The sequence below is a fragment of the Biomphalaria glabrata genome, chromosome 6 (genome assembly GCF_947242115.1).
Source record: "Biomphalaria glabrata chromosome 6, xgBioGlab47.1, whole genome shotgun sequence".
NCBI classification, from domain to species: domain Eukaryota; kingdom Metazoa; phylum Mollusca; class Gastropoda; family Planorbidae; genus Biomphalaria; species Biomphalaria glabrata.
In genome coordinates, this window is record NC_074716.1 from 9,629,393 (window position 1) to 9,655,008 (window position 25,616).

General features: G+C 36.5%; 2 protein-coding genes across 13 annotated transcripts in view; one reads left to right on the forward strand and one right to left on the reverse strand.

Moving 5' to 3' along the window:
• LOC106065696 (baculoviral IAP repeat-containing protein 2-like) overlaps positions 1-314 on the reverse strand; it is a 28,051-nt gene extending 27,737 nt beyond the window's left edge. For 4 of the 5 annotated variants that reach the window (XM_056034039.1, XM_056034036.1, XM_056034035.1 and 1 more), the window contains exon 1: positions 84-314. The gene's annotated coding sequence lies outside the window, so the exon portion shown is untranslated. The remainder of the gene's footprint in view (positions 1-83) is intronic. The other variant, XM_056034038.1, reaches the window with a different exon arrangement.
• Positions 315-398: 84 nt separating this feature from the next.
• LOC106076696 (uncharacterized) overlaps positions 399-25,616 on the forward strand; it is a 32,497-nt gene continuing 7,279 nt past the window's right edge. For 4 of the 8 annotated variants that reach the window (XR_008778703.1, XM_056034026.1, XM_056034031.1 and 1 more), the window contains exons 1-9: positions 4,538-4,676; positions 9,808-9,886; positions 10,089-11,312; positions 11,882-11,947; positions 12,568-13,299; positions 19,328-19,504; positions 20,908-21,144; positions 22,188-22,343; positions 25,016-25,183. Coding sequence is in view for 7 of the 8 variants with exons in the window: in XM_056034026.1 (XP_055890001.1) it covers positions 10,133-11,312; positions 11,882-11,947; positions 12,568-13,299; positions 19,328-19,504; positions 20,908-21,144; positions 22,188-22,343; positions 25,016-25,183 (2,716 nt within the window). In the remaining variant the exon portion in view is untranslated. Of the gene's footprint in view, positions 537-4,345; positions 4,487-4,537; positions 4,677-4,736; positions 4,830-9,807; positions 9,887-10,088; positions 11,313-11,881; positions 11,948-12,567; positions 13,300-19,327; positions 19,505-20,907; positions 21,145-22,187; positions 22,344-25,015; positions 25,184-25,616 lie in introns of those variants that run through there. The other 4 variants (XM_056034028.1, XM_056034027.1, XM_056034029.1 and 1 more) reach the window with 4 other exon arrangements.

Sequence of the window (25,616 nt, forward strand, 5' to 3'; positions counted from 1 at the left end):
GTAAAGTGTTTATAGACTAGACAGACTGACAGGGTGAGATAATATACATAAAAGCTTGATAAAAAAAAGATAGTGGAACTGACTTCCATACGTTACCAACACTGCAATTTTACGGTCTTGTAGATACGCCAAAAGGCTTTCTTGTTAGAATAATCTCCCAAAGATGTTAATCGTCAGTAGAAAAACATTAAGGAAATTTCTGATATCACAGATTATTCAAAGTGACTCTGTTGGTTCGCGTGAGTCACATGTCAAAATATAAACTAATTTACACACATATATACGCTCGATAAAATAACCTTGAGAGAGAGAAAGAGAGAGCGGATTTATTATTACAACGAAAGCACACTTAATATCGGATAAATAAGATTGATAAAACTTTGTTGTGCTCAGTAAGCTCTAAATATAGCAAGTATTGCTTATTACTTGTGTACAATCCACTGCAATAACCACCTCTTGATCAGAAAAAAAGCAGATTTTCAATATATGTCAGTGTACATTTAAAAAACGTCCTGTTTTAGACTCGTAAATATTGGGTAAGTGAGCTCATTTACATTCAATATTTTATCAGCTTTATCTAAGTTAAGTTTATCTGTTAACATTTAGGTTTAGAGTACATCACAATGTAAAGTGCTTGTATTTCAAACTCTGGCCATACATAAAGTGATGTGATTCCAACAAAAATGTACAACCTCCAGATATTTACTCACACCATGGGTGTAGCCTCAGTATCATGGTTTACCCGAAATGAAACATCTTCCCCCAACTCAGACAAATGATCACTGATATGTATGTGTATTATCGCTAGGCTTCATTAATAAGGTAAATCTATAAGAATTTAACTCTTTCTCTCCTAACTGACGATACCAGCGTTGATTCCACCAGAATGTGGTAAATAATTACGGAGAGAAAGAGTTAAGCAACAGCCTGAGAAAAACTAAAGTTACAGAATTCAGTGAGGCGAATCCATGAATACACTCCCATAATAAAATGTCTGGGTTCTTTTAATTAAGTAGAGATTTCAGCAGCCCGAGAAAAACAAAAGCAATTACCTGATTCTTTGAGCAAAGGCACGGGACATTTATAAATTTACTCCTTCTTATTAGTGAACTAGAGCAAAAATACATCAACAAAATTCCATGAGCGTAGCTAGGGGAAGGTTTCAGGTTGAACCCTCCCCCCAAAAAAAAATAATTAAAAAATGGATTACTGGTTTCAGTTAGAAAAATTTAGTGAATAGTACATTTGATATTTAACTTGAACTTTTGTGTTAGATGACTATTAGGATAATGTGCAGCAGACTCCTCCTAAAATTTAGCTTAAGTTCGCAAAGGCGAAGGTAAGGTCTGTCATTCCTATAACTTCAGAAAGAACATATTGTAGGACACAAAATAAAATAAAATGAACAAGCTTGAATAAAATTACATTACGTTAATTTAGAGTATACGTGTGTGTGTGTTTTTGTTTGTGTTTGTAAGAGTATAAAAAAAAAATTGGAAAAAAATAACCACACCTTTACCACCCACCCATCCCCCCCCCAAAAAAAAATGCTGGCCATGGCTAGTTTGCTCTCATCATTATGTAATGTGTTTTATTATACCACCAGTTAAATCTGTCATTAAGGGTTGAGCCAAGTCTCGTGAAACTCCAGACCAGCAAGAGCTTCGTCTTATAGCCTGACTGAACAAGACGTTCTGTCTGGCGAAGTTATAACCAGACGTCTAGATTGTCAACATTCGCTATTTCCAGTGGGTTAGACACTCCTGACTCAAGGGTTAGACACTTCTGACTCAAGGGTTAGACACTCCTGACTCAAGGGTTAGACACTCCTGACTCAAGGGTTAGACACTCCTGACTGAAGGGTTAGACACTCCTGACTCAAGGGTTAGACACTCCTGACTCAAGGGTTAGACACTCCTGACTCAAGGGTTAGACACTCCTGACTCAAGGGTTAGACACTCCTGACTCAAGGGTTAGACACTCCTGACTCAAGGGTTAGACACTCCTGACTCAAGGGTTAGACATTCCTGACTCAAGGGTTAGACACTCCTGACTCAAGGGTTAGTACGTTCGGCCAAAGCACTCCCAAGACCAAAGTCATTTTCCTCTACTTGCCAGATTTACCGTGCGGGACTCAATTCCTAGGTAACGACGCATGGACTGTTAACACGGTCATAGGAGCTCTCTCACAGTGCAATAGAAACGCTCTCGCCCCCCAAGGTAGATTTTGTTTTTGGTACCCTTTGGCATAGTTGATTTCTTCTACGACCGCTTCCACCCGGGCGCCACGCTGAGGCAGTGTATCTTGACGCGCATTTGACCACCTTTTGTCTCTATAGCTAAAGCCTTTGGATCTTAGCTAAAATGGATATTCCTATTTCTTTTTTAACACAAGAAAGCCTTGAAGTATTAATTATCTTGAATTATCTTATCTCACCTCCTATTTCCTTTCCTGTGATGCTAAAACTAATACCATCGGGCAAGATTCGGTCTGGGAAACTTCCGATATTCTAAATGTGTCTTGGTCATCACATAAAGTTTAGGAACCTGAAGTCTTCCCACAGCACTTTTGTCCTGACTGAATGTTATCCATCAACTTCATAGGAGACAAAAAGTTTTTACAGCACGCTTAAGGTCGACTTTCATCCAATTCGGTGGAAAGTCGTTTGTTTATCTCAAGCAGTTTCCAAGGAGAAATGTCTACAAACATTACTTTGAACCATTGCAAGTCATTGTCTGGTTGTGAGAGATACAACAATATGAATTCACAATTCCAAGGATTGGGACGACGTTACAACATTTATATCTATTTCTTTAGACAAAGTTATACGTATGAACATTCAGGACAAGTTTATTTTACTGTTTCTTCCTACGAATTTGTGTATTTCAAATAATGAATAGATACAGTAATGTTAAAAAAGCAATCACAGTAACATTTTAAAAAGCATAATTATATCTAACAGATCACTTTCACTTTGTTTGCAAAGTTTTTAATTTTATTAATATTAAAGTAATGAAACTCTACTGATATTTTCAGTAACATTTCTTTCTATAATATATTTTATACTAAAGTAAAAGATTTACATCGGACACCAGGCAAGAACAATAAATATAAAACGATTTAGGTAACATAATAATTTGAAACACTTCAATTCCCACTGGTAACACATATTTTTCCTTTACAAGAGCCCTTATGGGCCCCTACTGGTCGTGGGCTCGGGTGCAGCAATGAACCCCTTCGCTCCAAGGCTGCTACGCCACTGTTTCCAACTGTGGTGTATAATTAGCACCACTTCACAAGATGCCTCTTTCTCTATTGCTTTGGGGAGGTGTAATGTTTTGGATATCGTTGGCTTGTCGTCTGGTGTCTAGGGTGCTGTTATGATTGAATTACGCCTTGCACATTAAGTAGGCCTAATGGATACAGGCAATCAATAATTGGCATGTTAATAAATAGAAAAATACAAATATTTATTTATTAACAATTGAAAAGGGAGGGAATGAATCTATATCATGACTTAATGAAAAACAAAGAAAATGCAGTATTAGAGTTATGGTCTAGTTTTAAGTAAGGGTAATATTAAAGAATGTTGAAAATGTATAATTATTTCTAAGAGAAATGATAAATTACTAAGATAAAGGCCGACTACTTTTATGATATTTTAATATGAACTAGTGGTGCTCGTTACAGGTAGTTACGGTCAACGAAAAATAGGTGTTTAAAATCGTAATCACATCATTATTCGGTAAGGTAAGGAAGACGCAGAAATAGGCGGACTATCTTTTAGCCATTGTGAGGGAGAGGGGCCGAAAAACAAAAATCTTGGTTTTTAAAGTAAATCAAATTTGATCATTGTTTTTTTTTTTTTTTTTTTTGGTTGTTGTTTGTTTGTTTGTTTTTTAGTTGGTATTTTTCTTTTAAATATGTATTGACGAAATGTAGAAACAGAGTCAATTTTATAGTAAATCTTTAAAAAAAAAACACATTGTCTTCAAGCATTGGGCTAATTATCAATGGGCGGGTGGGACAGCAAAGCTTATGGGCGCTAAAACTAGAACACGACATAAACTATCACATATTTCCGTCGCTACGTTTGTTAATTTCGTTTACATTATATGTAAGTTTTCTTTGCTTATTGATGACTTTTCTTAAGTAAATATGAAATACTGACACTATTTTGATATAAAGGAAGTGGGCAAAGACCAGCCTTGAGGCTTCGGGCGCTTGGCGCGCAACTGTCTTCAAAATGGAAAAAAAATATATTAAAATTTTGGTTTGTTTCCCTTTACTTTAGCAGTTTAAAAAAATGTCAAAGTTTGGTCTAGCTTGGGCTCGTTTTTGTTTGTGACATGTTGAGAAAAGAAGTAGCATTTGGTACCTATTACTACAAGACCTTAAATGAGCGAATCGTGTGCTGTAGTAGTAACAAAAGATAGTCAAGTTCCCCTTTCAGACTTTGCGATCTATTGGGCAGATCATGTAAAGGTAGAGGTAACAAAAATAGATAATAGATACGCCTTGAGCTGATTCTATTCTAGCTACATACTTTGAAATTGATTACCTACACATCAACTCACAATGGAAATTCCCGAAATTATTTGTTTCCCCGTGTGCGGTGTTTAAAATAGATTAGTCGGTAGGCTATTTTATCTAGTAGATAATATATACATAATAGGTAAGTAAATATAACATAATATAATCATTTTTATATAAGGAAATGTTTTTTTTCCCACAGCCTGGCTCAAATACAGCCCAAAGCCTTACTCAATCACCGCTTAAGACCTTACACCCTGGAACTTGGGCCAAGATTTTTTTCGGGGGGTTGTGGGTATGGAATCTTTTTTTTCCTTTACCCACACATATACCGATACATATATATTCCATACAACGTCTAGGCAAAGTAGCAAATGGAGAAAATCATTTCTTTACTATTCATGGAAGTTTCAGGCATTCTATAGGATGCCTGCTTTCGTTCTTAGCCGGTAACATAATATTTATGAAGATAGTTTCGACTAGTTCTCTGACCCACCCCCCTGCCACAGTTGACACGTCCACACATCTGTCACAAGTTCACACATTTCACAAGTCCACACATCTGTCACAACTCATCAAAGCTCAACTTCAGTCCATACGTCACTTTTATTCTTCAATGACCACAGAACACTTGCTAGCACCAAGAACGTCCGTGGTCACTCCCTGTTTTTTTCAAACCTGTTCCCTGGTCACTGTCCTGAAATAATATACTAATAATGCTTGTTGGTTTACTTGTCTTAGAACTGAAAGGGCGCTTGACGTTTTGGCGCAGCCAAATGATTTCAAGTTTCAGTACTGTTTAAACAACTAAACATCCATCACACTACTATCCCATTCCTTTAGCCGCTTAATGCAAGACAATACATTTTTTATGACAGAGTTGGGGTTTCACCTAAAAGAAACATGAAGGATTGACTTGGATTATATCAAAAGTAGGAATCGAGTAAAAGCCGGTCATTTTAACGTTTTAGGCAAATGCCTGCCGTAAAGAGAAAACGAACTTATAAAAGAAGCTTCTCATTTTGCAGGACGCCAAGTAACTCTTTAAAAGAATGAACAACATGACAAGAAGAGTAAAAAGAACTGTAACAAATGTAACAACTAGATGACTAAACGCAATCAGCTATCAGCACACATAACTGGAGTTCAATAAGTTCAGGATATTAATCCAATTGTAACTCAAGTTCCAAGAAACACATTTTAATACAGGAAGTAAAACAGTCATTCAAAATTTTGTTTCAAACATAAAGCGCAGGCAACCATGGTGTCTGTGTCTCTACACATGTTATAAATATATCTGACATTCCTATTACCAGGACAAAATGGGATTATTAAAAAGTTATTGATTTTAAAAAAGGCGATAAGGAATTTAAAGGAGTATGCAAACTCATGAATTCTCATACACCTCTTCAGCCACCTTCAATAAAGTCCAGTAGGGAATCGGCGCCGAAGGCGTAATTATGCTGTTGATCATTGGCAAGGCTTTTATCCAACGAACAGACTTGGACCAGGAGCTTTTCACCCTGTCTGAGGGCTTCCTGCTGTAACGGCCATGGATTGATTAAGGCGACCGTGCCGCGTATACAGACACCGCGCCTCGGTCCTGGGTCCCACTCGCTATAAAGTGCCGAAGGCAGCGCTAAACGTGGGAGTTTATCTCATATTCCTATACTGTTACCTCCACATTTCGTGCAAGGATCCCCACTCCAGCTAAAGAGACAATGATGTCAGCCGCCTTTGTGGAACAGTGTTGCGGACTTTTTGGACTGAGTTGCTGGCTTTTGTTCCATCTCCACCTCGAGTGTGATAAAAAAAAAAATAAACTCACCTAGGGAATCCAACTAGTGCCTTATTCACTTCCCGTTCTTAGCCTATCTAGTTAACTCCTAAACTTTTCCGCAGGACGCCAAGCTGAGGCGACGGGGGCTGAATGATGCCTAGACAATTGACAATCCAAAGTTCCGCAGGAATTCATCAAATTAAAGAAATCAGTTTAATATATACATATTTTTTTTTTAAATATCGCTTATATTGATTGAAATTTAACTATAAGATTTAGTATAATTAAGTAAATTGTCCATATAAAACAAAATTAATTACTCAAAATAAATTGATTAACTAATTGGTTAATTTGTTTCTATTGAGTCCTGTGTTGTCATAAAAAAAAATAATAATAGCGCAAAGTTTCAACTTGATCCGAGAATGGGAAGTGGAAGGAAGAACAAGTAAAAGATTTTAACTAGACAAGCTTTGTAAAAATGGAAGAAAACATATTGGATCGGCCCGCAATGGGCATTTTTTGGAAATTTTTAAGGCATTTCTTAAAACGATTCCGATAAGCCACAATCTTGTGATACGATTCTTCTTTTTTTATTATAATTGTCGAAACTTAACTTTGAGTCGAAGAATCTTGGAGCTCTAGGCTCACGGGAAATCGCTCCATCTATTTGAACAAATTTCTGTCCTGGAAAGATCCAAGCAGATGCATTTTTTTTTGCATCCTCATATACTATGACTGGTATATTCTAATCCCAAAGCGAGTTAAAGCCGAGCATACCGACCACATCCGCGAAAATGGCCCCTTGAAGCACGGTTTGTGGGTAGTGACATGTTTATTTGAGGCCCTAATCCATCCCCGTAAGTGCAATGGACTCGGTCCTACACCCCAATAGGGGTTCTATTTTGCTTCGCTCTTGGTTAATCGTCACCTCTAACGACCGTTTCCACCCGAGCGCCACGTTGAGGCTGTGAAGCTCTGATACAATTTTTAACATTGTAACAATTTAACAATTTTATTTTGTTTTTTAGCGAAGCAAAATTGCTTAAAAGACAGTCAAAATGACAAACAACAACAATAATAATAATAATAATAATAATAGTAAGGCTTGTCTTCGAATCCGAAGATTAATGAGGAATGCAATATTTCCCGTGGCTACGCAGCCCCAGCTGTGACCTACATATTTTGCCACACACAGGGCAAGCAACAATAACAATACGCTCACTATAGTGGTTATACGTTATCATTTAAGGCTATTAAGGAGTATATGTATACTCATGTCCGACAAGATTGAACAGAACTCTGGACTTATGTTACTGTAACATCAAAGGAGCATTCACATCTCGTGAAAAGCCACCACTAGGATCATCGGACAATACAAACAATACAACTGCTGCCTACTTACCGTACAAAACTTAAAGAAGGAAAAATCATTCAAAAAAACGTACAAGAATGGACGCAAGACAATATTCTCAAACTACAGGGATGTCTAGACTGCACTGACTGGAATTTGTTCAAAGAGACCACTTCAAATCTGGAAGAATGGGTCGACGCAGTGACAAATTACATCAAATTCTGTGAAAACATGTGCGTCAGTATTAAGAGCATCAAGATATACCCCAACAATAAACCATGGGTCACTGCAAAAATAAAACGGGAAATAATCAAAAAGAAAAGAGAATATATGAGTGGCGATGGACAGACAAGGAAAAGAGCTCAACGAAATCTCAACGTCGTTCTTGAGGAAGGGAGGAGAAACTACCGCACCAAGCTGGAAGACTCAATTAATACAAGTGACATGAGACAGGCGTGGGGCATCATGAACAAAATGACAGGAGCACAAGTCAAAATTAAAAAAATCTTGCTACAAGAGACGAAAAAACATTAGCCAACGAGTTAAATGATTTCTATTGTCGCTTCGACACGAAAGATTTTAATTATCTAAGACTCAAAGCCATTAAGGTTGTCAATGTTAACAACTGTTTAGAATTAGCGATTACTAAAGAGCAAGTTTTTAACATTTTCAAAAACGTCAACCCAATGAAAGCTGCTGGACCTGATGGAATAAAAGGGCGAATCTTAAAAGAATGTGCTGAACAACTAGCTGAACCTTTCCAAGATATTTTTTCTACTTCATTACTAAACCATGAGATACCACCTGTGTGGAAGTCATCTATAATTGTACCTGTGCCAAAGGTTTCCAAACCGAAGGAAATGAATGACTATATACCTGTTTCACTTACTTCCATTGTGTCTAAATGTTTAGAAAAATTGGTTAAAATGTTTCTTCTGAATGATCTTTGTAATAAGTTAGACCCTTTACAATTTGCTTACCAAAAGGGTAAAGGTGTAGACGATGCCATCCTAAATATTTTAAATTGTGTCTACAAACATCTGGACTTACCGAACACTTATGTAAGATTGTTCTTTATTGATTTCTCATCAGCTTTTAACACTATACAACTTCATTTACTCATTGAAAAGATGAAAGCGTTGAAGATGAGTCCATACATAATACTATGGGCTAATGAATTTTTGACCCAGAGATCTCAGAGGGTTAGGGTAAACAATGTTATATCAAATGAACGCATAGTTAACACAGGGGCGCCCCAAGGGCTGTGACATCGCCATTGTGGTTTATTTTGTACACTAATGATTTTCAATCCGATAGTCCTTTTTGCTCCTTCACAAAAGTCGCTGATGATGCGGCTCTTCTATCCTAGACAATAAACTAAATTTTACTGCAAATACTGATAATATCAGCAAAAAAGGGCAGCAAAGATTACGATTACTAAGAAAACTGTCCTCGTTTAATGTTATCGAAAAGGCCTTGGCTATGTTTTATCACGCTCACGTTTGCAATATTTTAATTTTCAATATCACTGCCTGGTATGGCAATCTGAGCATTAAAAATAGGAATAAACTTTATAGAATCCTAAATGCTGCTGGTAAAATCATTGGCAAAAAAACAAACCCCACTTGGGCAGTTGTTTGAGACAAACATCTACAAAAAAAGCTAACAAGATTCTCGAAATAAAGAATCACCCTTTGTGTCAGGATTTTGTGATTTTACCATCACAAAAGAGATACAAGACACCGATGGCAAAGACAAACAGACACAAACACTCTTTTGTTCCCCTGGCAATCAAATCATTAAATAAGAACAATCTGATATAAACTTTGTCACATGTAAATTATAAGTGAGTCTGGTGTGAATGTACACTTTGGTTTCTTATAGTTATAATGTTTTTTGGTGTAATGCACAAATTGTAAGACAAATTTCCGTACGGACAATAAAGATTATTATTATTATTATTATTATTGAATCACACATCTTTATGGTTTTATATTATGTTAATAGACTTTTTTAAATTTTAGTCTAAATAAAGCAATCAGTATTATCGTCTTCTTTATTTTCATTCGCTTTGTCATTTTAAATATATTTAAAAATAGAAAATGCTTTTACATTTAATAAAATTCATTTTTTTTCATCTAGATTACACATGATCATGGGAGAGAATCGATTTGAAAATATGTTTCACTAAACAGTTTAACTCTTATTAGAATGTCTTTAGGTCTGTAATATTATATGATCATTTCATGAATAAAGAAGTATTTGAATTTTAGATAGATAGATAGATAGATAGATAGATAGATAGATAGATAGATAGATAGATAGATAGATAGATAGATAGATAGATAGATAGATAGATAGATAGATAGATAGATAGATAGATAGATAGATAGATAAATTTTATATTTCTTTTATTTCTTCAGATTCCGTGTATAGGTAATGCTGGGCGTCTCCTGGTCTCAACGCTATGGCTTTTTTTCTTCATTTGATTATATTTTGTCTGGTTCTTTTTCTAATTCTTTCTGCTCCAACGAATCAGGAGAAAGCCCAAAATGAAAATTATCAGAACGTTTTGGATGTCAACAAATTCGGAAATGGTTCAAAAGAGAAACTAAGCCATAGCATGATCAACAACCTCACAATGTGTGAACGTAACATTAGTTTCAACCAAACATTGAATGAACGATGCATATGTGTAAGCCAAGAATTGTGTTTGACATTGAATCCTGTAACAAATGACAGTCTAAATGAGAATTTTTTTAAAGCTGTAAGTTTTCTTGAAGACTTAGAAAAAAATTTAATTTCATTAGTGACAATGAAAACTGTACAAAGCAATGATGAAACAGACCTGTCGCATAACAAGAGAGTCAGTGGAAGATTCAAAGTTTTTTGCCAAAACAGTGGAGCAATAAATCTAAAGACTCGAAGAACAGTTTGTCATTCTCCGTTGCCTACAAGAGGTTTTACAATCGAGCGTTTTCATGATAGAAACAGTCTTAGATCAAACATAACCTATGAATATAGTTACCATGATAAAACGACCCAAACTGTAGTCAAGGCCGTATTGTATTTACTTACAATTTTGATGATTAGTAGACGAATTAGTTTTAAAGTTAAACTTTCTGAAAACAAAAATCCAAGTCTAATTTCTTTCACTTCTCACGATAAGTTTGTAGATCTAGATATTTATTCAATGCTCAAGTCTTACACAGACAAGAAGATAGACATTTCTAGCATATTCAAAGACTCAGATGCATCATTGTTTGCTTTGAAAACTCGCGCTTTTTCCTATTTAAGAAATTGTTTTGCCTACCCAGTATTTAACATGGCTAGATTAGCTTCATACCGCCACATCGCTTCAGCCCAAAGCCCCGTTTCATTTGTTGAGCTGTCAGAAGCAGGATTTCGATACTCTGGACAAGAGAGTATTGTCTGTGAGAGTTGTCTCAAGTCCAACCCTCTAATGTCCGTTGTTAGCAGTCCTTCTAACGCTGTGTATCATAGTCAGGGATGCGTCAGAATTAAAAGTGCAACATCCACTGAAGAGTCACCTGATAGAGGTGCCTCATGTATAGATTCAACGGCAACAAACCAGCAAGAAACTGTTTCGTCCTTTACATCAAGTATTGGAGAGTTATTACCAACAGGTGATACTATATGATAGTTAGGCCTATAACATAAATGCAAAAAACATGTTCCAGTATATCTCGAGACTTGTGAAGGCTAATAGCTAGATTATTATGTATATTATTATGTATTATTAAACTACAAATTACCACGTAACTTTAAAAAAAAAAAAACTAGTTTATGGGTGTCTAAATTAGAAATCAGAAAAACATGTTGAAAAAAAAACGCTCACTTGTTATATTTCTTTTATTGGACTGTTAATAATTTAATTAATCATACATAACAAATTCGTTCAAACAAAAATACAGACATGAAACGAAGGATTTTAGTCCAAGGCATTTCTACTCGATTATTTGATAGGATCATTTTAACTAAAAAAAAATATTGTCACATTTGGTTGTAAGATAGTCAAATGGTTTTTCTGATTTCGTGCCTGGAACATGTGTATTTTTCTAAAGTTATTTTTTAAATCTTTGCTAAACAAATCAATGATTCACAAATCCGCTAAATTTAAATATTGCTACATGCTTTTGTTAGAATAAAAAAGTATTTCTTTGTAACTGTACTTTTATTATTATCAATGTCCTAGTTCTGGCCTACTTCCAAGAGCTTGCAAATGAAGTACAAGAATATAGTTTCAATGTTCCTAGATCGAGTAAGTTGTGACTTGAATAACTTTTCAATTTTAGTTTTAGTTTTTATTCTATGGCCGGAGGATCTGTGAATGCTGAGCGACTTCACTTAATTAGGAGTTTAGTTTTTACAAAACTTATATCAACTCACTTTGTCTGTCTGTATAATGTCTGTGCGTCTGATGTAAATTTGTACACGTTATTTCCCATTCTCAGATTAAGTTGGAACCTTGAAAAATTAAGCAGTATCCCTTTACAAAAGCTTTGTTGTTGTTGTCTTTTTTAGTATTTGTTTTTGGTTCGTTTAGCGTACCTAATTGATACAAGTTACTATAATAATGTTTTATAGTCCTATCAGTATTTTCATACATGAGAACAGTTGAAGTATTCCACTAAAATGATGAGATTCCTATTTGAGAATTGACATCTAATTTATTTATTGAACTAAGTACAAAACCGAATCATTCGAGTCCTTTTCTTTAGTTTTGTTAAACAATTTTCTTGATGCTTCTAAAGATAATTTTTTTTTTCATAAATTGTATGCTATTGTTCTTACAGTGTATTTAATCTTTTATTAAAGCTAGACTTTATTTTATTACGGAAACGTTATTTTTTAGTGATAGCAATATTTCTTTCTTTGCAGTTAACACTGATCTATTTAGAAATCAGTTTTCAAGAAATGCTTGTAACAGAAATAGTGCAGCCCATGCTAAATACTTTCCACTAGAGTCATTAAACATTCAAAGTCTGCCCCGAGAAAACCAAGATGAATTGGTCTTTCAATTAGTAAAAATCCTGGCCAAACTTACAGTGAAAATAGAATGCACAGAGAACAACACTTGTGGCAGTGGCTATATAGTGAACTATGCCTGTAAAGAATTGTCCACAAACGAACTCCAAGCTGTACCATCGTTGAACGGGAAGCTTGGAGACTTGGTACATCAACAAAAGTTGGGAGTTATTTATGTCCAGACCACAAGTCATGTGGTATTAGATGGTCAGGGTGTGGTCAGGGATACAGAAGTAACCCTGTCTCTTGATAATAATATTTACAAGAATGTTAAGCTAAGTGGGAAAAGTGTATTGTTCCACAGCAAAAAGGGGATATTCCAATCTATTTTAATTTGTCTGACACCAGATTTGAATATTATTAGGACATTAGATAAATTGCAGAATGATTTAATAGATCATGTTAAAAGAATACCGAATAGTCTGAAAGAATCAATGTCGCAATCGGTTTATGTGATTAGCCATCCTCACGGGGAAGAAAAAATGTTGTCTTTTGGGAAAGCACTACCCAGAAATTACATTATTTTTAGCGACAATGAGAGAGGAGATTGTTTGGTAGAACTGAAAGATCCGCTGAAAACATCTGGTGAGTTTTGTACGCCATCTTATTTATTAAATATGATTGGAATGTCTTAAAAATCTAGAGCGACAAAATCTAGCCTATGTATTGTTACGTATTTCTGAATTTTCTGGCTAGATGTATTAGTTGGCACACAAATAAAAACACAGCAAAGAACTTGACGACTAAACTTTCAGTTTCATATAACTTTAATGACTATTAACTCTAACAATTCGTTACTGTAACATGTAGCGTAGAAGACTGTACAATATCTGTCAGTTTACAGTTAGCTATACTTCGTTGCAATTCAACTCTTCACTTCGTTGCAATTCATCTCTTCTTAACTTTCCTCGAGCCGTATTCCACAGAACAGACCAACGACACACTTCCCAGTGTCGCTCCAGGTCTCCCAAAGCTGAACCAAGTCGTACTCAAGTCTACCGAATCAGAGCCGCACACGTCTTACATCGACTGTATCGACTGTAACGGCTCAAGTCCACTGTAGTTCGCTGTATAGACTTTAACGACAGTAGTCCACTCCAGTTAACTCTACCCTAGTTAACTTGCATCGAGTCGTACACATTTCTCTTCCACAGAGCCGCACATGTCTTACATAGTCTGTCTCGACAGTAACGGCTCACTCACGACTCCATACGACTGACTTTCACATTAACTCTCTGGCTTATAAAGAGTCCCTAATCGCTTGTCCAAAGTTGCACAAACACTCTGGAATAACATGTCAGGAAACGTCACATCCTGTCTTTATTTATACATGTAGATTCCAGAAAACACTCGCTGCAGTGTCATCAAGTCGGGGTCACACGTAGTGACCTTTATCTGTCACTGTTCATTAGTAACTGTCCCCCTACTTAGATCTGTTCGTCCCCTGGAACAACACGTGTGGACACGTCACATCCTGTCTTTGTTTGTACATGTAGATTCCAGGGAACACTAGCTGCTGTGTCATCTCGCCGGGGTCATACGTTGACCTCTACCTATCACTGTTCATTTGTAACACTGCCCCCTTCTTAGATCTGTTCGTCCCGAACAGATTCTACTTCATCACGATACTGATGAAATCGATCGACGATCAAGTAGGAAGCTTTGGTGGTTGCCCCCTTCTCAGAGATGTTCTTTCAATCTGGCCGTTGTCCATCTTCTTTCCATAGAAGAATGGGAGCCAAATCCTCATTTTTCAGCAGGTCCTCACAAATGTTTTCTTCAATCTTGGTATGGAAACATCGACCTTCAGATGACGACATTGGGCAGCATTCTAAAGAGTTCGTACTTCACTCGCTGAGTTTTACATTTTCAAGTATCTTTTTACAGAGCTTCTTCAGAGATGACCAAGTTCATCACAGTACAGCAATATTCACATGCTCTTCTTTTAAACAACAGCAACTGACTTGGGTTTGTACGATGTTGGGTTGATCTTCTTGTACAGTTCTGTCACAGATGGTTACTCACTACAGTTCTGACATCTTAAACTACTTCTTTTCTGTCCTTCTTGCTTCTGACTTAATTAGCGTTCTTCTAAAACCTCTGTTATACTTCATCAACCTATTCTCACGAGGAATGTTCTTAGATTATTCATTAGTGGCTTCACACTTTCAACTGATTCGTAAGGCTTTCTTCTTTGGTCTGATGGTTCCGGACAGAATCTTTCTAAAAACATGGGCTGTGGAGTTTCATCAGTGCAGGTGGGGGTCTATCAGTGGGAGAAGTGGTGGGCTTGTTTTCTAACAACATGGGCTATGGAGTTTCATAAATGCAGGTGGGGGTCTATCAGTGGGAGAAGGGGTAGGTTTGTATCTTGATCTTGTTGGAGCCATCCACGTTGCACTCTGCATGTGTCGCTTTCTCCGCCTCCTCAATTTGATATTTCTTTGGTTGCGTTGATGTCGTTGTCGTTGTCTTGCTTTCTTGTCGATCAATGCTGATGGCAGCCTCTTAACACATAGGAAGGTATTGCACTTCATAGCTGTAGTCATCAAGGCTGTTGATCTAACAAGTTGCTTCAGCATTATTCTTCGATGGGTGCTTTGCGAATGAGCTGCAAGTCCACTTGAAGGCAAGTTGTCAAACACGTCATCACCTTCATCCGAGTCTGGAGGACTCGACTGTGGGGCAGGTTGATAACAATCAACGTGCAAAGGTCCATCAACTTCAAAATCAATATCTATTGTAATTCCTTGACTATCACCAGGGCTTCTCACGCCTACCTTGATAGCTGTACAAGCTTCTGTTAAGTCTAGAGCTTGTTGGTGTATTTCTTGGCATTCACAGTCTTCTTGCATAGCTACGTACGTACAGTTCTTGTCAAACGCATGAGTGCAATAATCAAGCTTCGAGTTCCTCTCGTAGACACTGGCAGATAGAAGACAGAAGTCTTTAAGGTCCACAGCAACAGGCTTGGACGCAGACCCAACGTTGTCTTGATCTGTTTGGCTGGTTGAGGTACTCATATCAGGTTTATCTGTAGCTAAAGCTTCGGTCAAACTATAGGTCTCTTCTAGTGTTTCTTCAGCGGTCTCATTCTGCTTTTCGTTGAAATAGTAACAGCTACCGTCTCTTTTCATTTCTTGTGGGCCACATTCGTTTGGTTTGCCATCACAGTCACAGACAGCACAACCATCACCAGCATCCCTATCGTAATTGTCTGTAACGCCACATTCTTGGTTGGACAATTGTTCGCTGTTCATCAATGGTGTAGCTCTTTTATCTGTCGACTCAATCTGATACTGCTGGGTGTTCAGCAGCTCGTTCATCATGGTCCTCGTTTGATCTTTAATCGTATCTGTTTGTTCTTCTGTCTTGTTGTTCGTGGTAGCTATTTGCTCATTTTCATTCATGGCTTTGATCAACTGGTTACATGAAGAAAATCTGGTGTTGATTTCTGATTCTATCTTCTTAATGCTCTCTTTCACCGAGTTCATTTTGTATTGCAAAGTTCTCAGAAGCTCCATCGTATTAGGTTTGATTTCAAATTGACAAGTGTCAGGATTCTCATCTTCCTCCAACAGGGCTTGTCTGAGACGTGCTGTTAGCATTTCCTTATTTCCGTTAAGCTGTAGACCTCTTTCTCGAAGCTCTTGTCTAAGTTCTTTCATGTCAAGTTCATTAAGAAGTTTGGTGGAATACATTCTAGCCAGAAAGATCCCACTTCTGACACCAATTGTTACGTATTTCTGAATTTTCTGGCTAGATGTATTAGTTGGCACACAAATAAAAACACTGCAAAGAACTTGACGACTAAACTTTCAGTTTCATATAACTTTAATGACTATTAACTCTAACAATTCGTTACTGTAACATGTAGCGTAGAAGACTGTACAATATCTGTCAGTTTACAGTTAGCTATACTTCGTTGCAATTCAACTCTTCACTTCGTTGCAATTCATCTCTTCTTAACTTTCCTCGAGCCGTATTCCACAGAACAGACCAACGACACACTTCCCAGTGTCGCTCCAGGTCTCCCAAAGCTGAACCAAGTCGTACTCAAGTCTACCGAATCAGAGCCGCACACGTCTTACATCGACTGTATCGACTGTAACGGCTCAAGTCCACTGTAGTTCGCTGTATAGACTTTAACGACAGTAGTCCACTCCAGTTAACTCTACCCTAGTTAACTTGCATCGAGTCGTACACATTTCTCTTCCACAGAGCCGCACATGTCTTACATAGTCTGTCTCGACAGTAACGGCTCACTCACGACTCCATACGACTGACTTTCACATTAACTCTCTGGCTTATAAAGAGTCCCTAATCGCTTGTCCAAAGTTGCACAAACACTCTGGAATAACATGTCAGGAAACGTCACATCCTGTCTTTATTTATACATGTAGATTCCAGAAAACACTCGCTGCAGTGTCATCAAGTCGGGGTCACACGTAGTGACCTTTATCTGTCACTGTTCATTAGTAACTGTCCCCCTACTTAGATCTGTTCGTCCCCTGGAACAACACGTGTGGACACGTCACATCCTGTCTTTGTTTGTACATGTAGATTCCAGGGAACACTAGCTGCTGTGTCATCTCGCCGGGGTCATACGTTGACCTCTACCTATCACTGTTCATTTGTAACAGTATTTATTTACAAAGCTTATATCAACTCACTCTGTCTATCTGTCTGTTTGGTAAAAAGTTTGTACACGTTATTTCTCCTACACCCAATCTTGGATCAAGCTGAAATTTTGCACAATTATTTTTTTTACCTGACAACATCAATAAATAAAAATTATTCAATTAGTAAATTAACTATTGGTAATTGATTATTTTGTTTGGTACTGTATCTAGAACAATGGATAGAAATCGTATTTGACAGATGTGGTGGTATAAGTTGAATTAGTGCCCTTGATGACTCTTTATCCCCTGAATGAACATTTTTATACATTTAAAAACGATCATGTAAACATTCACCACGATACCCCTTTCTTCCCTCAACTTTCCCCAACTGGTCCAGACAAGTGATAGGATTATAGCGCATTGAGATAGCTAAAAGCTGAACAAAGACAATTGGTAAAAATATTTCTAATACCACAGATTTATTATGTTTATGGTCCACTTATACACATTGTTACACGACTGATTAACACAATTACACCTAATATAAGTTTTTATTTTTATTTTCATGTTTATTATTTAGTTGTAAGAGCCAACACCTTTAGGGCCGCGGATTCAGAACACTGTAAAGACAGAGATTTGAAATTTCGATATCTAGGACGCCCCTGACTCCATCCAACTCTTAATGGTATCTGTGGAAGTTGAAGGTGTTAGTGCTGGCCACATGACACCCTCGTTAACAGTTGGCCAGAGAAACAAATGAACCTTACATTATCTTCCCAAAAGATCGCTAAATATCAATTACCAATTGTTTGATTTGATTTTATATCCATTTATATTGTTTAACTTTAAAAAAACAACAACACTTATTTCAAATACTAAATACGGTTTAAACTAGCTTGAAATAGAGTCCTTTAAAACTAAAGTATAAAACATCTGAGTCCTTTAAAGCTAATGTATAAAACATTTCACAAGTCTCATCAGCCTGATTTCTATGTTGAGTATATATTTTACATTAGAATTTATATTTTAGTTGCAAGGAAGTTATATAACTTTTATCTTTCTTCATAGTGAAATAGGGAACTTGTTTATGCAGTGCTATTCTTCAATAAAATCGTGTTGATAATGTTTTATTTCCATCCGTCCATCCCAGTGGCGCTATAGCCCATTGAGGGGCTCTGGCCTGCTTTCAACACATCTTTCCATTCAGTTGTCTCCTGGGCCTTTTTTCTCAACACCATAACCCCAAGCTGTTGCAGCTCTGCCTCCAAATAATCAATCCATCGCATTCGGGGTCTGCCTTTGGGTCGCCTGCCTTTTGATTTTTGCCTGTATACAATTTTCGTTTCTCTGTTATCTGACATTCTTTCCAGGTGACCTGTCTGTTCTTTATTTCCATACTATTCTAATTAATATAATTTTCCTTAATTTAATTTGTTTTTTTTTCTTGTCAATAAACATTCTTTATAGGTCTATAGGCGCGGTGGCTCAGTGGTAAGTCCTTAGCTTCCGAACATAGATGTCCCTGGTTCGAATCCTTGTAAAGACTGCCAGCTCTAATAGGTACCTGACATTAGCTGGGTCAAACTAAAGGTGGTTGGTCGTTGTGCTGGCCACATGACACCCTCGCCACAGTAACAAATGACCATTACATCATCTGCCCTATAGATCGCAAGGTTTGGAAGGGGGACATGTATAAATATTCTTTAGAATTGTGGCAATAATATGGGCCTACGGCATAGTTATACCAAGAATAAGAAAGTTATACTATGAACATCTTTTACTGTTTGTATACATTGGAGCTACTTATAAATGCAAATAACGTTTATAAACTAATAAATGCGTTCAGAGATATTAGTGTAATTATGTACATATATATATATAGCAAAGGTCTATCCCAATCATAGTTTAAAAATGTTAGGCTGTGTGTGATATTGTTTGTTGTTGTTTTTTTTTGTATCCACCAATAAAATAATAACAATGATATCCCACAGACTTAGATGAAAACAAACGCACCGCTCTGGTGTATGACTCCCTAACGTGTAACGGATCATCTGGAGCTTTGGTCATAACATTTAAGCGGTCATCCGACAGCTCAGATTGGCGTTTGGACATCTGGACACACAATGCCATCAACGATTTAGATGAAATGGGTGTAGCTGCTCCAAGAGGTGATAGATGGATGGATGGATGGAATTATGGATGGATGGATAGATAGATAGATAGATAGATAGATAGATAGATAGATAGATAGATAGATAGATAGATAGATAGATAGATAGATAGATAGATAGATAGATAGATTACTGAGGTTCGTTTCTTGTATCTGTACAGAATCTCCTATGACTAAACACGCCGATTCTAGAACGGGGCAACTTTAAAACAGTTCATGAATCTTTTTTAGGGCTAGCGGAGAGAGCAGCTTTCTTCCTTTCTCTAGCCAGCCTCAGTCCTTTCTCTAGCCAGCCTCAGTCCTTTCTCTAGCCAGCCTCAGTCCTTTCTCTAGCCAGCCTCAGTCCTTTCTCTAGCCAGCCTCAGTCCTTTCTCTAGCCAGCCTCAGTCCTTTCTCTAGCCAGCCTCAGTCCTTTCTCTAGCCAGCCTCAGTCCTTTCTCTAGCCAGCCTCAGTCCTTTCTCTAGCCAGCCTCAGTCCTTTCTCTAGCCAGCCTCAGTCCTTTCTCTAGCCAGCCTCAGTCCTTTCTCTAGCCAGCCTCAGTCCTTTCGCTGTCAGCAAGGGTCGTACTGGAACACAGAATATTTCTACATCTTCTCCTATCTTGGTCAATGTTCTCCCACATACTTGCACTGAGATTCCAATGACGCCATTTAACATATTCTAGACTTTACTCTTTGTATGTTTGTTGTTTTTTTTTCTGGAAAGAGTTACATTGATCCAAACAGGCTAAGCTTTTATGGTTTTGATAATGCTAATATATACTCGTACTCTTTTTAATTTATGCAGAAAAAAAAAAAACAAATTAGAAGTGTATTCTGAGACAAACTATGTTATTCAAACGAAAGCCTCTTTTTACAAAGCTTTAATCAACTCACTCTGTCTGTTTGTCGAACTGGTAAAAAGTTTGTATATTGTATGTATACAATATTTCTCCCAGTCCCATTGTAGGATCAAGTTGAAATCTCGCACAATTATTCATTAGCATGGACTATTTAAAATGATTCAATTTAAAAAATAACCAAATAATCAATTAACTACTGGTAATTAATAATTTGTTTGAAACCAACAAGGGAAAGTAACACTTCAGTATTCACAGATACGGCTAAATATGTATGGGTGGTTTCGTCCCCTTTGATAGTTGATTATTTCTCCCACGACCATTCTTGAATCAAGTTGAAACTTAAAACAATTATTTATTATAACTAACTAGACATGAATCGATTTTTTAAATTACCCAATGAGTCAATAAAATTTGGTAAATAATTATTTTGTTTGATATCGATTAAGGGAAATAAATTCTACATTATTGACAGATATAGTTGTAGTGCTGAGTTCTTTCCCTTATATAAGTTATGTTCTTGTTGTTTTTTTAAAGAGTTTTCTATATTCTACTTGTTCAGAATATCTTCTTGTGAGTGGAAGATCGATAACCAGAAGTCAAGATGGAGCTTCTAATCTGCCTGCTCCAAATGTTCTATCGTCTGCTGGAGTACCTCCACCACAATCATTGAATGGTGATTTCCCTTTGTATCCAATGTATTCCAGATTACAGAAGAGACGTGAGAGCTTGCAAAGTTGGATGTTTTCAAATATTTTAGATCCCAACATGTTGGCACAGATAGGATTTTTCTATGCAGGTATTGAATAACTATGGAGGCGCAGTGGCTAAGTGATAAAGCACATGGCTTCCGAACATAGCTGTCCCGGTTTCAAATCCTAGTAAAAAGTGAGTTTTTTAATTTCGGGATCTTTAGGGCACATCAGAGACCACCCAGCTCTAATGCGTACATGACATTAGTTGTCAAAAAGTAAAAAAGGTTGGTCGTTGTGCTGGCCACATGCCATCCTCATTAACGGTGGGCCATAGAAATAGATGACCTTTACATCTTCTGCACCTTGGATCGCAAGGTCTGAAAGGGGAACTTTTTAACATAACTGTTCTAGCTCTAGATAATAAAAAAAAAACATAGTCACCTTATTGACGCCCTTAACATATTGCAAAACTGATTATATCAACAAAAAAAGGGCAGCTAAGATAACGATTACTGAGAAACTGTCCTCGTTTAATGTTTGCGAAAAGGACTTGGCTATGTTTTATCACGCTAACATCTGCAATATTTTAAGTTTTAATATCACTGACTGGTATGGCAATCTGAACATTAAAAATAAAAATAAACTTCATAGAATCCGAAATGCTGCTGGTAAAGTCATTGGCAAAAAAAAAAAAACATCTGGACATTCATAAAAACAAACTAAGAAGATTCTAGAAATAAAAAACCACCCTTTGGGTCAGGATTATGTGATTTTGCCATCACAAAAGAGATACAAGACACCGATAGTAAAGACAAACAGACACAAAAACTCTTTTGTTCCCCTGGCAATCAAATCATTAAATAACAACTATCTGATATAAACTTTTCGCATGTAAATTATGAGTGAGTCTGGTGTGAATGTATATTTTGGTTTTCTATAGTTATAATGTTTTGTTTGTTATAATGAACAAATTGTAAGACAATTCTCCTTATGTATAATAAAGATTATTATTATTATTATTAGATTTTTATTATTATATTTAATTTTAGTTTGTATAGATAAGTCTAAGTGCTTTGTTTTGTATTCTTTTGTTTTGTCTAATAACCTTTCTGTCAAAAACTAAAATCTCTACAAATTTCTCTACTAGGATATGGGGATTGTGTGCGTTGCTTTCAGTGTGGATTAGGTTTGAGATCATGGAAGCTGGGAGATGATGTATTAGTGGAGCATACTAAATTCAGACCATCATGTTCTTTGCTTCAGTCCATTTTAGCACGGAGAAATAGCAACTCTACCAATGAAGGTATTTTTTTTTATTTCCTTAATTTTTAAATAAATATTATTTTTTATGTAATAGGAATAATACCAAAGTATTTGGAAATGCAGTGGAATAAAAATATATACTTAAAAAAAAACAAATAACATTCCTTCCAAGTCTATGCAAAAAACAATAGTTTCCATACCATATTCGCTCATGATAATACTGTCACGAATCTAAGGGAAGCAACTCAACTATACGTCAAGGTAAAAAAAAAATGGATGATGTTTATAACGTGATAAAAGATGTGAGACGATCAACAATAATTTGGTTATTCTTGGTTATTAGGTCTTCGAACTCTGGCTTGGAGGATTCACTTATGTTACCTCGGTCTTCACTTTCCTACACTCTTACTCTTTGGCCTTTATCAACTATATCAACCCTAACACGGGATCACGGTCCATGCCGCTATCTTCTGGTTGTCTCAAGAACGATAATCTACAAGTACTATACAGGAATGTCTTCCACTCACAGCAACGACTCTTCCACAGTTTCCCAGACACTTCCTGACCAGACAACACACAGAGAACCTACTCTACCTGGTCCTGCGGTATGCGTGGTGGTCTCGGGTTCAAACCCTGCCATCTCCCTTCGGGAGGTTAGGACTAAGAAGTAGATTATCTTCAACTCTCGATTCACCTTGCTGGCCCGTCCACTGACGATGTTTACTTCTATAAATCTAAGTGGATCGAACCAAGCTCAAGTTATGTTTCTCCATTTACTTAGGCCGGAATCAACCGTGTCTTTATCTCGTCTCAACGATCTGTCCCTCACTAGTGTTGAACAGTACGCTAGTGCTCACCATAAGCGTTACCGCGTAGGAACAGCGTTACAGTACATCTTATTTTCTTATCTTATATAATACAGACGTTACTTCAAAAAAGAAGATGATTACGTCCTACGCGTCCTGCATTTAGTCATGCATATTAACCAATGACTTAAATTCTGCCAAGTCACTGGTTTTCCTGGCTAGCTCAGGCAACCCATTCCATGCCCTAATATCACTAGGGAAGAAGGAGTATTTGTACAAATTTGTCCTAGCATATGGGACGAGGAATGTGCGTTTATCTTTGTGTCTTTCAGAGTATTTTATTAAATTTTGTTTTTGTATTTGAAGATTATGGTTCAGTGTTTTATGTATAATTGCTACTTTACTTTTGAGTCTTCTGTCCTCAAGGCTTTCTAAATTTAGTGATTTTACTAAAGGTGTTGCTCTGGTTAAGTGTGAATATTCGTTTGTGATGAATCTCGCTGCTCTATTTTGTGTCTGTTCCAGTTTCTTATAACATTGATTATCCGGATTAATTTGGAACAGTCTGTCCGAATATTCGATCGTTTCGGATAATCGAATGTGGACTATTATATAGGGTCCATTTCACCAAGAGTGTAAAAAAAATTCACATGGGGGTATTTTGCCGTACGTAAACATAAAATGCAGGTAAAAAAAGCAGTGGAACAATAAGTGTTAAACATAGTAACTTACCTTTATTGAGAGAAATAATCGCTGATCTTTCAATGCAAATCAGATAGTCCACTAAGTTACTGTAAAACAAAAAAAGGCATTCTGGATATTTGACGTCCCTGATAAGTGACGTCCGTATAAATGACGTTCTACTTTGAAACAATACTCTGACGTTTAGACTTAGTTGGTGTCTTGTGAACTTTGTAATTATACAATTTCTTTCTTTTTTTATCTTCTTGTAAAAGAGAGCTAGTTTCATCCAATAAAATCAGTATCTGCAACCTTATAAAACGATCTGCAGCAACTTGATTAGTGGAGAAAATTCTTATCTTATCTTATAAAATACAGACCTTACTTCAAAAAAAAGAAGATGATTGCGACCTACGCAATCCTATTTCTTGGATGGCTGCCTGGTCGTGCGGTTTGCGCGCTGGACTGTCGTTTGGATTTATCGATGGTCCCTGGTTCAAATCCTCTCCGCTCCCATCCTTCTTTATCCTGCAAGAGGTTTGGACTAGGAAGTAAACTATCATCAACTCTGCAGGACATCCGAAACATGTAAAACATTTTACAAACATGTCCATTTAGTCATGCATGTTATTATACTCTGCCAAGTGTTTGGTTTTCCTGGCTGGTTCAGACAACCCATTCCATGCTTTAATAGTACTAGGGAAGACGGAGTATTTGTACAAATCTGTCTTAACACATGGAACTATAAATGTGTCTTTATTTTTTTATGTCTTTGTGAGTATTTTATTTGGTTTGTTTTTGTATTTCAAGATTAGGGCTCAGTGTTTTCTGTATAATTGCTACTTTGCTTTCGAGTCTGAAAGATAAAGTAAATGGTCTTGAATCATGTCAGACTTGATTACAAATATAATCGAAATCTAAGACAATTCCTCAGTCCTTCGACCTAGTTCACCATGGGCAATGAATTTTCATTTTGTTAATATTATTAGCGGTACTGTCATATATTTATGCAGCCCTTAGAGTTTTAAAAACTATGTTTCGAGTGAGGTCATACTATAGCGTTAAAGAGTTTTTTTTTCATGATTTGATTATATAGTCTTTATTCTGTTACTGTTATCATGTGTAGATTGTGTACTATTACTATTAATACTACTATTACACCTGTGATTATTATTATTACTACTATTACACCTATGAGTATGTATTATTAATTGTTTGCTACTAGATCAGTCACCTGCACAGACTGCAGCACCATTGAATGACAGCAATGGTTTGGACACTCCGAAGTTTCAAATGCTACTTGCACCTAGGTCTACTCAGAATACAGCAGTAAACACAGAACAACCAAGTTCAACACAGAGTAATGCCATCGGACAGAGCAGCCTGCCAGAAGGTAATTACAAGAGGTTAAGGCATCATCATTTTTTTTTTAATTTAAAAAATGGTATTGTAATTGTTGCATATAGTCTCTTAGTATTACTAATTAGTTTTGTTTTTCATTTAGTATATTGCTAAAGTGCTTTTATTCCTCATTTAGCAAACAAATAAAATACTGGTACTTGCATATGCATTATTTGAGTAACTCTAAAACTGAATTGGTTTACTGTTTTTGTTTTACAATTATGTGTAAACAATTAACAATTATGTGTAAACAATTCACAATTATGTGTAAACTATTCACAATTATGTGTAAACAATTCACAATTATGTGTAAACTATTCACAATTATGTGTAAACAATTCACAATTATGTGTAAACTATTCAAAATAATGTGTAAACAATTCACAATTATGAATGTGAAGAGCTAATACTTCATTTTTTTAAAT